Source organism: Haliotis rubra, unplaced genomic scaffold, assembly GCF_003918875.1.
Source record: "Haliotis rubra isolate DU_JTF1 unplaced genomic scaffold, ASM391887v1 Scf441, whole genome shotgun sequence".
Taxonomy (NCBI): Eukaryota; Metazoa; Mollusca; class Gastropoda; order Lepetellida; family Haliotidae; genus Haliotis; species Haliotis rubra.
In genome coordinates, this window is record NW_025767126.1 from 801,723 (window position 1) to 820,664 (window position 18,942).

Sequence of the window (18,942 nt, forward strand, 5' to 3'; positions counted from 1 at the left end):
GTCTTGACCAGGCTACACAGTGATCAACAGCATGAGCATCCATCTACGCAATTGGGATACGATGACATGTGTGAATCAAGTCAGCGAGCTTGACCGCCCGATGCCGTTAGTCGCCTCTTACCACAAGCATGTGTTACTGAAGATCAATTCTAACCCGGATCTTCACGGGTTTATTTTAGTTGAATATTTTAGCGTGTTAGGGGAGGAGAGGTTTGTACTTTTGTCCCAAGCATTCCTATCGGCAGGTTGACAAAATATGAAAGTGTCCAGTTTCAAATATATTATGTGGAGGTAGGGGACTTTAAGATTTTGTATTATTTTAATTCAGAGAATGTAACATATGATATTTGACCACTTTCTAAATGGCATTGTGTAATCAATTCAGAGAATGCATTTAGTTTCACTGAGACAGAAATTGGTTTTTTTTAACATTGTACTGTTCTATGATTGGAGGAAAAAACAGCTCAAGTCTGATTTTAATTTTTTCACATTAACATTTTGGGATACTAGCCGAAAATAAGTCAAGCTGAAATTTTCTAAACCATCTTCCATCTAGAAGATGGAAGTATTCCCGTTGGGACCCGAGTTAGTGTTGGAAATCACCAACACTGTTGTTTGTCGGGTGAGGAGACGATGCGATCTGATGCGTTAACTTAGTTGTGCCAATCACAGGTTTGTCTAGTCCAGAATCGATTGTGTACAGTCAGCCATGATAAAGCTTGTGCAAAACTTGTAGCGGCGTTGAACGAAATTCACTCATTCACCTTCGTAGTATTTAAATGACGTCACAGCCCGTGCAGTTGCAACAACACTGGTCAGACCAATTGCTCTCTACCAATGCTTTAAAACCCTATCTATTCATGACTTCATAATCCCTCTCCACCACTGCTTTGCAATCCACTTCTAATAATTTTGTATATAGTATGACCAGAAATTATTGAGAATTTTAGGAATATGTTTAATTGGATTTCTAGTATAAACAACCTTGACCAGCTATCAAGTGCTTGGTTTCATTCAAGAGAGACAACTCCGTTAATCCTTTTTCATTAGTTTATGAAGAGTTATCCCCCTTTGTTTACTTGCTAGCAGACGACATTTTCAGTGATCCTCAGTATGGATGATTGAGAGAAGAGGAAGTTGATTTTAGAGTATTATAACAAGGACATCAGATCAGCTAAAGTGATTTCAAGTAGAACAGGCATCCCTTTGTCCACTGTTTATCGTGTTTTGAAAAATATTGCAAATGGATATGGCATTGAGCAGGTAGGCCCAGAAAATTGACTGTCGGTGACAGGAGGCGGCTTGGTATTCTTGTTTCTAAAAACAAACGAAGGAGTTTAGAAAACTTAAGGCTGGTAATGATTGATAGAGGAACTGTGGCTGTCTGTAAGGAGACAATTAGAACTGAGCTGCATGCAATGGGTTGGCAGAAAAGTCGAGGAATTCCATCACCGATCATGAAACCTGAACAAAAGGAGCGAAGGTTGAACTGGTGCTTACAGCATAGACATTTTAACTGGGACCATGTAATTTTCTCAGATGAAAGTTCTGTGTGGCTGTTTCCTAATACACTGAAATTCTGGACCAAACAAACGGAAAAACCTTTGTATCAGCGCCCAAAGTACAGTCCGAAATTTAACGTGTGGGGTGGCATATATGTGTTAGGGGCAACGCCCCTCTGTGTATTTGAAGGGAATATGAACAGTGAGCGGTACACAGATATTCTCGAGGGACATTTACTTCCATCTGCTCACGTGTTCTATGGAAATTTTGGATTTTCCAGCAGGACAACGACCCAAAACATCGTTCAAAGCATTCACAGGCCTGGTTTCGGACCCAAAATATGACATTATTAGATTGGCCAAGCTATAGCCCTGACCTAAATCCAATAGAAAATGTTTGGGGACTTATGACGGAAAGTGTCAATGAGAAACATCTGACAAATATTACTGAAATGAAAGAAGAGGTGGTCCGATATTGGGACAGCATGGACCACGACTTTCTAACTTCTTTGATCAGTAGTATGCCCCACCGCATTGAAGCCTGCATTGCTGCCCATGGTGACTTGACAAAATACTAACTGTTCACCTGTCTTTGAATCTGGAGTTATGTTCTGCTAATATTCACATTTAATACGTGAGTAATGAGTGCAAAAAATAATAATTACAATCTTTAAATTCTCAATAATTTCTGGTTGTACTGTAATCCATATCTAGTTATGTTTTACAACGCACCTCTATTAATGTTTTAGAAACCAACTGTATTAATGCTTTACAATCCGTCTCTATCACTCCAAGAGCGGTGGGGTAGTCTACTTAGTAATGTATTAGCTCGCCAGGCCGAAATCCCGGGTTCGATTCCCCACATAATTTACAATCAATATGTGTACACATATATGTATGCTAACATTCTGCATATGTCTGTATAATGTACTGCCTTGTAACAGGCGCCGGAACACTATCAACGTAAGGCCCAAAACACAACTTGGATACCCGTATCGAATATCCCCATCACCATCAGCATTAACATCCCCATCACCATCACCATCACCTTTAACATCACCATCACCATCCCCGTCACCATCCCCATCACCATCACCTTTAACATCCCATCACCATCACCATCCCAATCGCCATCAGCATTACCTTTAACATCCCATCACCATCACCATCCCCATCAGCATCAGCATCACCATCACCTTTAACATCCCATCACCATCACCATCCCCGTCACCATCCCAATCACCATCACCTTTAACATCCCATCACCATCACCATCCCCGTCACCATCCCCATCACCATCACCTTTAACATCCCATCACCATCACCATCCCCATCACCATCACCTTTAACATCCCATCACCATCACCATTAACATCCCCATCACCATCAGCATTACCTTTAACATCCCATCACCATCCCCATCCCCATCCCCATCACCTTTAACATCCCCATCCCCATCACCATCACCATCACCTTTAACATCCCATCACCATCACCATCCCCGTCACCATCCCAATCACCATCACCTTTAACATCCATCACCATCACCATCCCTGTCACCATCCCCATCACCATCACCTTTAACATCCCATCACCATCACCATCCCCATCACCATCACCTTTAACATCCCATCACCATCACCATTAACATCCCCATCACCATCAGCATTACCTTTTACATCCCATCACCATCCCCATCCCCATCCCCATCACCTTTAACATCCCCATCCCCATCACCATCACCATCACCTTTAACATCCCATCACCATCACCACCCCCATCAGCATCACCATCACCTTTAACATCCCATCACCATCACCATCACCATCACCATCACCATCACCATCACCTTTAACATCCCATCACCATCCCCATCCCCATCAGCATCACCATCACCTTTAACATCCCCATCCCCATCACCATCACCATCACCTTTAACATCCCATCACCATCACCATCCCCGTCACCATCCCCATCACCATCACCTTTAACATCCCATCACCATCACCATCCCCGTCACCATTCCCATCACCATCACCTTTAACATCCCATCACCATCCCCGTCACCATCCCCATCACCATCACCTTTAACATCCCATCCCCATCACCATTAACATCCCCATCACCATCACCATTACCTTTAACATCCCATCACCATCCCCATCACCATCACCATCACCTTTAACATCCCCATCCCCATCCCCATCACCTTTAACATCCCATCACCATCACCATCCCCATCAGCATCAGCATCAGTATTACCTTTAACATCCCATCACCATCACCATCCCCGTCACCATCCCCATCACCATCACCTTTAACATCCCATCACCATCACCATTAACATCCCCATCACCATCAGCATTACCTTTAACATCCCATCACCATTCCCATCCCCATCCCCATCACCATCACCTTTAACATCCCCATCCCCATCCCCATCAGCATCACCATCACCTTTACCATCCCAATCCCCATCACCATCACCTTTAACATCCCATCACCATCACCATCACAATCCCCATCACCATCAGCATCAGCATTACCTTTAACATCCAATCACCATCCCCATCACCTTTAACATCCCCATGCCCATCACCATCAGCATCACCTTTAACATCCTATCCCCATCCCCATCCCCATCAGCATCAGCATCACCTTTACGATCACCATCACCATCACCATTACTATCACCATCCCCATCCCCATCACAATTAACATCCCCGTCACCATCACGATCACTATTAACATCACCATCACGATCACCATCACCATCAACATCAACATCACGATCATCATCACCTTTAACATCACCATCACCATTAACATCCCCATCACCATCAGCATCACCTTTAACATCCCCATCCCCATCACGATCATCACCTTTAACATCCCCTTCACCATCAGCATCACCAACACCATCACGATCATCATCACCATCACCATCACCATCACCTTTAACATCCCCATCACCATCAGCATCACCAACACCATCACGATCAGCATCACCTTTAACCTCACCATCACCATCACCATTAACATCCCCATCACCATCCCCATCACCTTTAACATCCCCATTCCCATCACGATCATCACCTTTAACATCCCCTTCACCATCAGCATCACATTTAACATCCCCATCAACATCACCATCAGCATCACCTTTAACATCCCCATCACCATCCCAATCACCATCACGATCACCATCACCATTAACATAACCATCACCATCAAGATCATCATCACCTTTAACATCACCATCACCATTAACATCCCCATCACCATCACCATCACCTTTAACATCCCCATTCCCATCACGATCATCACCTTTAACATCCCCTTCACCATCAGCATCACCTTTAACATCCCCATCAACATCACCATCAGCATCACCTTTAACATCCCCATCACCATCACCATCACGATCATCATCACCATCACCATCACCATCACCTTTAACATCCCCATCACCATCACCATCAGCATCACCAACACCATCACGATCATCATCACCTTTAACATCACCATCACCATCACCATTAACATCCCCATCACCATCCCCATCACCTTTAACATCCCCATTCCCATCACGATCATCACCTTTAACATCCCCTTCACCATCAGCATCACCTTTAACATCCCCATCAACATCAGCATCAGCATCACCTTTAACATCCCCATCACCATCACCATCACCATCACGATCACCATCACAATTAACATAACCATCACCATCAAGATCATCATCACCATCACCATCAAAATCAACATCAACATCAACATCACCATTAACATCACCATCACATCACCATCACGATCACCATCAACATCGACATCACCTTTAACATACCAATCAGCATCACCAACACCATCACGATCATCATCACCATCACCATCACCATCACCACCACCATCACCGTCACCATCAGCATCACCTTCATGATCACCATCCCCATCACCATCACCTTTAACATCCCCATCACCATCACCATTAACATCACCATCACCATCAGCATTAACATTCCTATCCCCATCACCATCAGCATTAACATCCCCATCACCATCACCATCAGCATCACCAACACCATCACGATCATCATCACCATCACCATCAGCATCAGCATCACCTTTACGATCACCCTCCCCATCACCATCACCTTTAACATTCCCATTAACATCCCCATCACCATCACCTTTAACATCCCCATCACCATCACGATCATCACCTTTAACATCCCCATCACCATCACCATTAACATCCCCATCACCATCACCTTTAACATCCCCATCACCATCACGATCATCACCTTTAACATCCCCATCACCATCAGCATCACCTTTAACATCCCCATCACCATTAACATCCCCATCCCCATCCCCATCACGATCACCATCACCATTAACATAACCATCACCATCACGATCACCATCACCATCAACATCAGCTTTAACATCACCATCACCATCACGATCACGATCACCATCACCATTAACGTCACCATCACGATCATCATCACCATCAACATCAACATCACCTTTAACATCCCCATCACCATCGTCATTAACATCACCATCACCATCACCAACACGATCACCATCATCACCATGGCCATCACAATCATAATCTCCATCACCATCACCATCACAATCAACATCAACATCACCAACACCATCAACATCACCAACACCTCAACATCACCTTCTGATTTGTTTCTTTTTTACCATCTTCAAACATGGATGCACACCTTCTTGAGCCCACCAATCTACCATCCCTCTATCACGTTTTATTTGGGACTTCTCCAAAACAAACAACCCCAGATGCAAACTATAGACGCCATCACCCCCGACGCCCAACCATTCTCGTCACCGAAACGAATAATAGCTCAGTTCGTCCTTGCCCCTACACAATGCCAACCCCACACGCGGGACATTTGTTTGAGAGCCAAATGGGATTAAGAAGATGTACATAGTCCATTACGATAATGCTCCTCCTTTGAGGAATAAATACTAGAAGTGCTTGTCCAGGTCATGGGATTAAGTTGTCAAGGATATAGGTTATTCTGACATTGCCTTGGCACCAGTGCCCTACTTTCTGTGTTCCAGTGCCACTTCTCCACGCGTAGTTATGTAACACAGCAGCGTAAGAATCTATTTCGGAACAACACCGTGTACATCCAGACGCTATTTGCCCTAAAACCATTTGTTTTCTTCGCCTTTCATGTAACATCGCTTTGGCAACGTATGTATTACGGAAAAGGGTCATTATCACTTAATACTATGTTAATGGAGACATTATCGCTATGGAAAAGCACACGTATAACAGTTAACGCTAGGGTGGTCAGGTCTTTGACGTCAAAACGATAAGTGTTGCTTAGAATTTGGGATAGACATTAAGTCCCAAAATACAGTTTTCTTATTTGAAAGAATATAATAATTTTGATCGACAAAAATTCAATGGAAACAGGCCAAACCTTTATTTCTGTGGAATCCAGAACAACCTTTTATTTCTAGACTTGCCAAGTCATTCTAGGCTTGTGTAGGGCTTCTGTTTAATTTAGTCTCTTGGATCGATCTTGCAGACAGACTGAACTGGGAACAATTTTGAACACCAGTATATACTTAGTGATTTCAATACCCTTTTTCTCTATGCAATACATGCAGTATCTTGGTAAGTGCAACTTGCTAACATAATTTGACATGCATCTTGTACGTATTTGCTGGAATATTATCAGTGTACCGTAGTTTTGTCAACCCTTCGCAGTTTCACCTGTGTATGAGGCCGGGTCGATTTTTTGCAGTCCGCTGAACCCCACAGGACTGTATTTTTGTCGGTAGTACTTATTCTTTCAGTCAACCATTTTTGTAATACATAGCGCCTCAGGCCTATAGCACAAGTACTTGACAGGTATTGCATTTATTAACTTATCTTACTCATAAACAAACATAGGAATTTTGTGACATTAGCACCTTAATGTCATACATTAATGTATATTGTTTCCTTAATATTAAACAGAATAACAACAACATTGATAATGCAAGTAAAATGTGATAACTTCCCTCGTTAGCTTCCCCGGCCGCGTCATACGAAAAGAGGTTAAGATATGGTACTTGTTGGTCCCTGCCTGGCGCTCGGCATTTATGTGTACAAGGACTGGTCGGCTCGAAGTCAGTATACTGTGTTTGAGTGGGGTATTCATGCTAAACTGCGGCATGGTATCTCAATGAGCTAGCACCATAAAACCAGCTTAATTCTGGGCTAGTATAAGAAGCCACACATACACACGCATGCACATCGTCATATGAGCGAAATAATCAAAAACACGACGTTAAACCCCCATTTCACCTCACCTCACCTAACACTGTTACAACAGTGTTGTCTCCTTGTTGAAGGTTTTGTTGTTTTGTTTTGACGGCGGCCTGTAAATAATCGATTCATTGCAAACAATCGAGTGATTGACATAATGAGCATCGATTATATACAAATATTTGCATCAATGATGTCCGATCCCGTATTCTTGGGATAATACTAAAAGTGGCATAGAACGATGTTACTGGCTCGCCTGTGTCGACTGCAAGAACGAACTGGTTCCGTCAGTTAAAGTGTAAATAGGTACTATCAATCTTCTAGCCAATTTCTAGCCTTGAACAGGAATATAAGTTCTGCACATAATACGACATTTGACATTCTCCATAGTTCGTATCTGTAATTATTATTACCGCTGGGAATTAATGGCGGGAATAAAATATTTTTCTATATAGTAAAACACTCTCTCATCTTACTTCTATCTCGCTCTTGAAAGTTCAAAGCGATATAAATTTACATGTATATATCATATTTCCATGTAACCAGGCAAGAAACTGGCATCGATAATTCCTTACTTTCGTTTAACCTGATCGTCGGTGTAACAGTGGGAGATATTTGCTGGCGGGCGAAGAAAAGTTTTGTACATTAAAATTCGATGTTACAAATAAATTATATACGTGATACATATGGAAAATGCCAAACGCAACGTAAAACCCAACTCACTTACTCACTCTTTTGGCAGCTTATGACACTGATTTTATACAATACGTATCTAAGATTCCACCACGACCTGGTTATAATGGAACACTTAGTGGATTCCAGATCGATTCATCTTTCTCTTCCCAGTACAGAAAAAAGCACTTGAGAGAACGCTCAGATAACTAGTCACGGAACAGTTAGATCTTATTAGATAACGTTTAGTCATTGATTACGATCTCTGTATGAGCGAATCAAATTATGGACAATTGCAAATGTATTTCGCTAGAAAGTACGGAGCCGATTTCTTTATGTCTTTTTAATATAGAAATATAATAATAAAATAGTAAGTGGTGTTTGAGTTTTCCAGATGTACGTATCAGACGAAAGCAACACTCGGTAGGAGTGAGTGAGTTTAGTTTTACGCCGCACTCAGCATTAATCCAGCTGTATGGCGACACTCCAGTGATCAACAGCATCAGCATCGATCTACGCAATTGGGAACCGATGACATGTGTCAACCAAGTCAGTGAGCCTGACCACTCGATCCCGTTAGTCGCCTCTTACGACATGCATGGTTACTGAAGATAAATTCTAACCTGGGTCTTCACGGGTCCACTCGTTAGGGCAGACAGAGGTCATACAACATATATAGATGAATAGGTGACCTTTTGTTGTGTGATATACAATGTACTTAGTACTCCATCAACGTTATATCCCTCTGTAAAGCAAAACAATACCCAATAGCTGTTATATAATATATACTCTTAAAAAAAGTAGGGGAACCTGGACTTTCAATTTGGATAGGAAAGTATAAGCGTTAAAAAAATGTAAAGACAGACATCTCATGAACGCACCACCATTTCTCCTTATCACCACCCCTAAACACAATGTATGGTATGCACGTGCACAACGCAGTAGCCCCATACACGTGCATGGGTGTCATCCTTGAGTTTGACGGTTTTCAGGATGGTCGATAAATCACTGCATACCATTAATTTTGACAATCATCTTGAATTACACAGTTGTTAGTGTTTGTTTCTTGCAGTTTTTTTCGCTTAAAAACGAAAATCGTACACATGCAAATTTCACGTCATACACCAATCATCTTTCAAGAACGATTACTGTACAAACAACTATGGTCATAAGGAAGTGCAAGTGGTGATGCACTCTCAAAACATTCATTATTATCATATCAACATTGATTGACTCCGATTTATCTCCCAATTTTTTTCAATCGTCAATTAAAAATGAAGTTCCCCTGCTTTTTTTAAAGAGTATATATACATAGACTGTGTATTATAAAAACAGAGATTATGTATTATTTTGCTTTAGAGAGGAATATAATATTAAAGATGATTAAATATCTCACTCAACAAAAGGTCACCTATTCATTTTAATACTTTTCTTTCTTTTTAAGTTCTTATAATTTGTCGTTAAATTTGAAATTTTAACTCACTCACTCTTATTATTTGTACAAGCGAAAATAACTTCTCTCAGTACATTTAAGAAGACATAAAGACAGCATTACTATTGATCACTAGGTCATATATCTTTTAATCTCCGTACATTTGCATTTATCTTTGTAATATTATTTTTTATTAAAAAATATGTCATGTTCTAGTTTCTAATGCAACGCCCATTCTTAACCTAATCATCGCGCAAAGCACCAATATGATACCTTAAGTTTCATTTTGTCATATAAAAAAGGTCGAAGTATCTTTTTGACAAAAATAATATTCCGTGAAAAGACGTTTATATATACAATTATCCTCATCTCGGTGTCCCTGTGTCGTATATTCAAAAGAAATGTGAAGTAATTGATTCCTGTTGATGGGAATATGTCGTTTTTGAGCTCGGGATTGTCATCTGGAAACGACGATGTTAAGAGGAGGTTTCAGATGGTACATTTCCCCGACATCTAATTCCAATAACAATAATAAATGGAAATCTGAAACCTCACAAGCATTTTCTCTCTGGGTGACACGTACTTTCACTCTTGGATGCCATGACGTCAGCTTGATTTGAAATGGCGTCATAATAGAATGAATGACGTCAATTACTTCCTTGATAACCTACCTGGTTACCAAATATAGTGAAAATATCAAGGATTCAGATTACTTTGGTAATTATCAATCAAAATTCAGATTTAATTAACGTGGTATCCATTTCTCCGAGCAGAATGTCACGCGTTTCAACACTGGGATTGACACATAACCCATCACAATTTCTCCCCCCCCAAAAAAACAAACAAACAAAACCCACACACAACCAAAAAAACCCAAACAAACAAATAACAATAAAAACGGCAACGACAGCAACAGCAACAACAGCAAAATACCAAACAAAATTAAACAAACAAAAAACCCAAAGTAACAAAAGAAAAAAAAACCCACCAAATACCCAAAATAAAAAAAAAGGGAAAAAGATAATACAGTAAACTTTATTCAGGCGACGTTAGTGGTAGATGACATCTCCGGGTTTCAAATCCCATTTAATCCCACTTTGTCCAACCAGATTGCATCCCATTTTTTTCATACCATAAACTATACATGTCAATGCAGACATTGTTCGCCCTGTAAACCCGCTACCAGGACAACTGTACAACACCAATATGTAAAACCATGACATGACAATATGTAAAAACTAACGCAATATGTAAAATATTAACGCAAAACGTAAAAAATAACGCAGTAGGTAAAAAATTGACGCAATATGTAAAAGATCTGCACAAAGTACAACACCTAACGCAAAATGTAAAACAATTTGTAACTTGATATGTACAAAGTAAATGCAATATGTAAAATCCAGTCTTAGGTTTGAATATTAGGGGTGGCAATCGAATCCATTTTTTTCACAAATATGACACAAATTGACCTTATTTACAAAAAATAAGATTTCCCAATGTTTCTTACAAAATAAACTTCATATTACTTTTCTTTTTACAATATTTTACCTCGTTCAGTATACATGAAAGCATAGTCGATAAACATATAATTTACTTGTAAATAGAGATATATTAATCGATCTTAAAGTCTATTTTCGATAGTTTTAAAGGAATAATTTTATTCTTCAATCTCTGTTTGCATAAATGGTATTTTGGTTTATATTTATTATGTCTTATTCAAGAAGGTTTTACCTTTTGGTTTTGACTCCTTCAAACTGTCCATTCCGTTGTTGATAACCTGTGATTACCGAATTGGTTTTTTGAAGAAAACCACTTATTGATCCTTCTTAATCGGTTTGAAATAACATGCATGTTGTAATAATGTTACCAGTTTTAACTCATTGTGTATGGGGGTTGGAATTAATTGCAATTGGTACTTGGCATCGAGATGGTAGCTCTGACCATTGGACTTCGGCAACTGACCGAGCAACTCATCTAGGAGAGACAGCCAATAGTTATGACTTGAGTATGGATATGAAACAACGATGGAAGGTTCCTATAAATGCGTGCATCTCCCCAACTTTGCCCGATGTGGGATGAAAAAAGGTCAAAAGGTAAAACCTCCTTGAATAGGACATAATGAATACAACCCATATTCACACACACACACAACGCACGCATACACACACAAACTAACATTTGTATAGCGCCGATATAGCTGCTCAAAGGCGCTTTGTTTTTTTCCCTCGATCACTGGATGTCAATCTCAACGGCACGTCGTATCAATCTCAATTCCCTGGGAACCATATGACCATGTATGTAAAAATACTATGAAGAATAAAATGATTTCCTTGGATAGTGTCGATAGATTATGATAGACAATGTATATTACACATTATTGGCTTTACTTTGATGTAAAATGACCCAAAAGATCAGATTATAATTAAGTTAGAAATGAGGTTAATTTTGACAGAAATATTGTTATTTTGAAAAACAATAAAGTAAAGTTTCTAAAAAAATGAATTTCAGTCGCCAAGACTTATAAACAACAATAAAGCTGTATTTTACAGATTCAGTTAATCTTTTACAAATTTCGTTAAAATTGTTTTTACATTTGGCGTTATTTTTTTGCATATTTCGTTATGATTTACGTTTTACGTTAAGTTTTTACATTATTATCTTGATTTTACATATTTGGGTTGTACAACAACAGTGAGAGAGTCTCGATAATTACGGTTCCAACACACTTCCAATTTCTACACGGCGTGTGAGCTTAATGCTGGAGGAAACCCTAGAAACATGTTCAGATATTCACAGCCAACATGATTTCTTAAACCACTAGGGAAAGTTATGTCCATTGTTCTTGGAAGTGTTTTATTAGCATAACTGAATAACTGCCCTAGGGCAATTAAATTGTACCTATTTTGATAATCTTCATCATGCCTAATACATTACACGCGTATTAAATCAGTATGCCCTCGTGGTGTTATTTATTTAAATAACTACCTAGTAAGGGTGATTAACCTTACATTATCCACGGTCATTGGGGCGCGTCTTCTGAACGAACTCTGTCCGTCAGTGACGCCTACCCGGAAAATGGCAGGTTATATCAATGCGAAAAACTGAAGTATATTTGGTATGTCACTGAACCACATTATTTTCCTTTCCGCCTAGCCCTCCCTGCAATGCTAAAACCCTAACCCCCAAAAAAAAAATTAAAAAATGAAGCAAGCTAGATTTCCTCAGGTTCAGGTTCCGAATGTCCCTTCTCACTGGGGTTCCTATAAGTTGAAAAGGAATTATTTGTTTCTATCAAAATTACATTATATTCAGAGACTAAGCGTTAGTCTAAGATATATTATTCCGTTTCAATTATTCGTTAAGTCTAAACAATGGAATCGACAGGTTTCACTGGATACGTTATCGTCCTGATAACTAGGGTTTCTCTATTGTCAGCGAATACTATAAATCACCAGTACAAAACATAACCTGACGTGTTCTGACAGCTATTGTCTCTCAGCTATTGTGTGGCAAGGCGGGGAGTGAACCGCCTGTTATTACTTGCGATATGTGATACCCGGTGCGGCTGTAATGGGATAGCATGGACATACCTAACCAGTAATGTGTCGGGTGTTCCTCTAATGAATCCTTCATAAAATGTGTCATAAGAAAATAAGTTTACACACATCAGAATCTGTACAGTGACCCCTGTTGCCCCGGAAACCCAATATTATAAACCGCTGGTTCACTATTTACGAGGGCTCGTGAAGAAATGTATGTTTCGGAAAATTCTACCACTACACACTTATTATAGAATTTTCTGAAAAAATAATTTCTTCACCGATTTCGTTCAAATTTGAATCATATGTTAATCATAACATAAAAAATCAATATACGACCGCAAAAGTCTAGATTTTTATTTTCAAAATTTATTGTCCAAACAGTGTTTCGAACCGCTGTGGCTCAACGGGTCTTTTCTTATCTTTCCTTCTTTGTTGTTTAACGTCATACTTCATCTCTTTACGGCGGTGTGTAATGGAACGACTGTATTATATAGAGAACATGTTCGTTAATCAGGAAAATCGTTAATCCGGACAATTTATCCGTGCATCAAAACCGTCCGTATTAACGGGGTTTTCTTGTAATGGCCGTGAATCCCTGCCGTAAACGGACACAAGTTAGAGATTTCGGATTGTACGATGAAAGCTAAAACGCTTCCTTTGTGTCAGATACTCCAGTTATGCGACGGCGGAATTGAGTCAGATAATCCAGTGATTGATACTGAGAGCAACGATCCACACTGTCGGAATATGGTTGACACACAATCAGCATGACAACCACATGAGGTCCTCCTCCTAGGTGGAACGGGTGGGTAGTCTAGTGGTTAAAGCGTTCGCTCGTCGCGCCAAAGACCCGGGTTCGATTACCCAGATGGGTACAAAATGTGAAGCCCATTTCTGGTGTGCCCCGCCGTTGTGTGGCCGGAATATTGCTAAAAGCGGCGTAAAACTAAACTCACTCACCCCAAAACCCATGTTTGGCGTTAGAGGCAACTAACGGGATCGGGCGGTAGCTGACTTGGTCGACACATGTAATCGGATCCTAACTGCGTAGATCAGTGCTCATTATGTCAATCACTTGATTGTCTGGACATTTATTAGTTACAGACTCCGTTTTATAGCCGAACTACTGCTGAGTGTGGTATTAAACAGATAAAGAAAGGAACTAATATATATATATATATATATATAAAGTGATGAGAATACCGAGCGTACAGTAGTACATATAAAAAAGATCTTCTCCCCTGAAGATAAAAGTGAAACATGTTGGAGAAGATCCGTGTCGTGTGATCATGTCATCGTATCCCAATTGCGTAGATCAATGCTCAAGTTGTTGATCACTGGATTGTCTGGTCGATATACTCGATTATTTACAGACCGCCGCCATACAGCTTGAATATTGGCGAATGCAGCCTTGCTCACTCACTTTTTAGCCCACTAAAGCCTTTTTAATATTATTTTGTGAAATCCATTTTCAAAAGTATACTTTTTTAGCCAGGCAGTTTACTCATCATAGTAATACTGGGGTCTACTTTCCAAGAGAGGTGTTCGGGAAAAACAGGTCAATGATTACAATTTATGTAACAGGAATTAATTACGTGCTGTGCTTAAATCTGCAACAACATTTCCGCATCGAAATGTAAATGACGTTTCGTCGTCATTGTTATAAATAGACACACTTAAATGATTAAATATTTCCGCGTTGTACACATGGCGGACATAACATCACGTATTGTTTATAACGTATTAATCATATTCATAATCACGAAGCGTCCTTCACCCTGTAAACAAGCAAAGTCACGACACATCTTGTACACGTTGAGGTAACAGAACCGTACTGTAGCCAATGACCCTTTCGCCCTCTTTACACGCCAACTTCCGAGGTCACTAGGTACATATTTTATGGGTGGTTACGTACTAGTAAGTTGGGTGTAATACAAGCTATAAAAACTGGGCAGTTCGAGTTCTGTTAGCACCAACTACTGTTACTATTGGAAAAGGGGCGTTGGGATAGCCTAGTGGTTAATGCCATCACGCCGGAGACCCGGGTTCGATTCCCCACGGAGGTACAATGTGTGAAGCCCGTTTCTTGTGCCATACACTCCCACCCCCCTCCCCTTTCATGACATTGCTGGAATATTGTTAAAAGGATGCTTACATGTATTCATTAGGAATGGCTAATATGTGATTACAATAAATGAAAGCTACTTATGTTCCGACATGTCGCTTTCAGGTGGCGATGGAACGGTATGAAATTTACATTCAGGCCGCCCGTGAAGTTCCGGGTTAGAATTGGTCTTCAGCAACCCATGCTTGTCGTAAGAGGCGACTAACATGTCATCGTATCCCATTTGCGTAGATCGATGCTGATGCTGTAGATCACTGGTTTGTCTGGTCCAGACACGATTATTTACAGACGGCCACCATATAGCTGGAATATCGCTGAGTGCGGCGCAAAACAATAATCAATCAATAAACGTTCAGGCCATTTGGGTAGGTCTCTGGTTGTCTTGAAATATGAAAACGATGATCATCAAAATCAGATCATTTTCCCTTTCTCCAATGCCAAAGCCCTAAGTGAGTGAGTGAGTGAGTTTAGTTTTACGCCACACTCAGCAATATTCCAGCTATATGGCGGCAAAACCCTAAAAGAAGCAAGTCTAGAATCTCCTGATGTTCAGAATCCCCCATCTCACTGGGGCTCCGTTTTATTTCAAACGAAACTTTATTTGTTTCTATCCAAATCATATATATGGTTAGCAGCCTGCAGAGTTAGGCGTGGTGAACACCTGGTGTTATCGGTGTGCATGCACTCACGTTGGTGTTGTAACCTTTGATCGGAATTTACTCGCGTGCAACAAGGGTGTGTGGCAAAATAATGAATTATACGTGCTATCACCCGAATATATTTCTGTACGTGCTTCGTCCTTTCAACACGGTGTACATATTAATCACCGGATGGCTGTACACTGCATGCTTCTGTACCGTGCAGTCTTCGCTGTTTATCTTTTACCAAGCCCAAGGTCAATAAGTGCAAATCTTCTGCCATGCCTATGGTGGAACCATAGTAGGGATCGTGTCAAAACTTTTGTACTACTTTAAGCCAATTCGACAATTGTAACGTTTATTACTTTAATAACTTGTTCAAAACGTGTTTGATTAGAATTACAGCATCTATGGTCTTTGTAAGGTTTGAACAATATTTTGTCTTTTAAATTTGTTGATAGAAAGTAGGCCGTAAGCATTTTCATAATCCACTAGAATGACGATCCAGACACACAGAAAATAATATTGCACAACACATTAAAATGAAAACACAAACAAATATAGATCTTACTAAACGTTATTTAAAACGACTTCAGTGCATGAATGTACCGGGAAATCGCGTTTCTCCGGATCTTGCATTGAGGAACGGCGATTGGGTAGCCTAGTGGTTAAAGCGTCCGCTCGTCCCGAAAAAGACCCAGGTTCGATTCCCTACATGAGTACAATGTGTGAAGCCCAGTTCTGATGTCCCCAGCCGTTATTGTTGGAATAATGCTAAAAGCGGCGCAAATCCATACTCACTTACTGTATCCAGGAACGCATCTTCACTAGATGACATTTGTTATGGGTAGAAATGAACATAAATCCTTATCTCGTCACATCCGTTAATCGTAAAACCTGTTAATCCGAGATAAACAGAAACGATGCCTTCCAGATTAACGGAATTCATCTATAAGCAGAGAGGACTAATTTTGTTGAAGGTGAGCTCCAGGGTCTACAAATCAGGTACAATTCCCTGATCGTTATCTTGATGAAAGTAAATCCCAAAGCATCGCGCCAACATGCCACACGCTCGGCTTATTTCTGGTATGTTGATAACTGGCGTGTTTAACAGCTCCGCGATCTTTTGTCTCATCCGGTTGATCCACATTTCTCAATTTATACATGTGGCCGCCATCGATGACGTATACGGTAACACATTCAATTCATTGTAAACGTCTCTTGTACTCTACATACAACATGACACGAGCAATAGATTCGTAAAATGCATTTTTTTCAGTCTGGACTTATAAAACCCCAAACTCGACTTGATATTGTCTAACAATGGCAATTGCAGGGGGTATAACAATCGCGCGCAAAAAAGCAAATAGTTGTCGTGGGGAGAATAGTTTCGTCTTGGCATACAACAAGAGGCCAATGATAGATTGTTGTGGCCGATTGTAGGCGATAAAAACAAACTTAGCGAATATAAACAAAGGCATATGGTTGGTATCATTTGCAGGAATAGTGACAGACGCCTGGCAGGTAGATATAAAAAATAACGTATACTGGGAAACACTGGGACAAAGACTCAGTCGGAAAACCTCGCCCCTTTCCGTAAGATGTCGTAAAGAGCCGATGAACTCGGATAGGTCAAAGACCTTGTGACTGGCTAGACGTTATAAATCAGGATGTCTTTTAAGATGTACATTTGAAGCGTTTGATGTATTTCAGCTACTTTTATCATTGAGTATATATGAATTATGGTTGCGGGAACATGGAGGAACTATAAACATCTTTGAGACATTGTGGCAGAACGGGTCTGTCGCTCCGTTACATGTTACTGATTCGGGGTACTCGGCGCTCTTAAATCGTCTCGGGAAATGAACTCGGAGATCCGGTATATCTTGTCTTGCATACTGAATGTCGTAAACCAAAGTTGGAATTCCGAATGAATTGGGAGGTTTGCGGACTTTGTTTGCATGGAGTGTCGTCCTACCCTGAGGCCGTGGATCATTGCTCATACTATAGATCACTGGATTATTTGGTTCAGAATAAAGTATTTACAGACTGCCGCCTATAGAAGGACTATTACTGAGTGCGGAGTCAGATATCACATAATGGTGTCGAGAAACAGGGAAGATGTCGAGACGCAACCATATCTGTCGAGAATATTTAACGAAATGTCGAGAACCAGTATGTCGAGTACATTTACAAGGCTTAATACACAACCTTGCAAAACATAGTATACACCATGTGTGACTGTCGCAAGAAATTTAGCAAATAAAAAAATGGTCATTCGATGGTGAAGTACATGTATTTAACATCTTGTGTTTTAGTCAATAAGACTGCAAGGTGACTGACACAATTTCGAGCCCATTACCGTTTTGTAAACATTTGTATTGGGGCGTCTTTATTGGGGCGGTGGGGTAACCAAGTGGTTAAAACGTTCGCTCGTCACGCCAAAGACCCACGATGGAATCCTCACATGGTGCAATGTGTGATGCCCATTTCTGGTGTCCCTCGCCGTGATATTGCCAGAATATACCTAAAAGTGGCGTAAACCGCTCACTCACTCACTGTATGTTTCTATTAAATGTTAAGATACTCTCGTCATTGTCATCTATGGCGGCGGTGGGGTAACCTAGTGGTTAAAGTGTCCGCTCGTCACGCCAAACACCCGGGTTCGATTCTCCACATGGGTACAATGTGTGAAGCCCATTTCTGGTGTACCCCGCCGTGATATTG

The 18,942-nt window shown here is 40.4% G+C and overlaps 1 protein-coding gene across 1 annotated transcript; it reads left to right on the plus strand.

The window, feature by feature from the left end:
• Window positions 1-4,192: 4,192 nt before the first annotated feature.
• Window positions 4,193-4,975, plus strand: LOC124289440 (putative uncharacterized protein DDB_G0290521; the record flags this gene model as incomplete). The annotated part of the gene is made up of 2 exons (XM_046726057.1): window positions 4,193-4,283; window positions 4,854-4,975. Coding segments are annotated over 2 exons (213 nt in total), but the record flags the coding sequence as incomplete, so codon positions are not given.
• Between the last annotated feature and the right edge of the window lie 13,967 nt (window positions 4,976-18,942).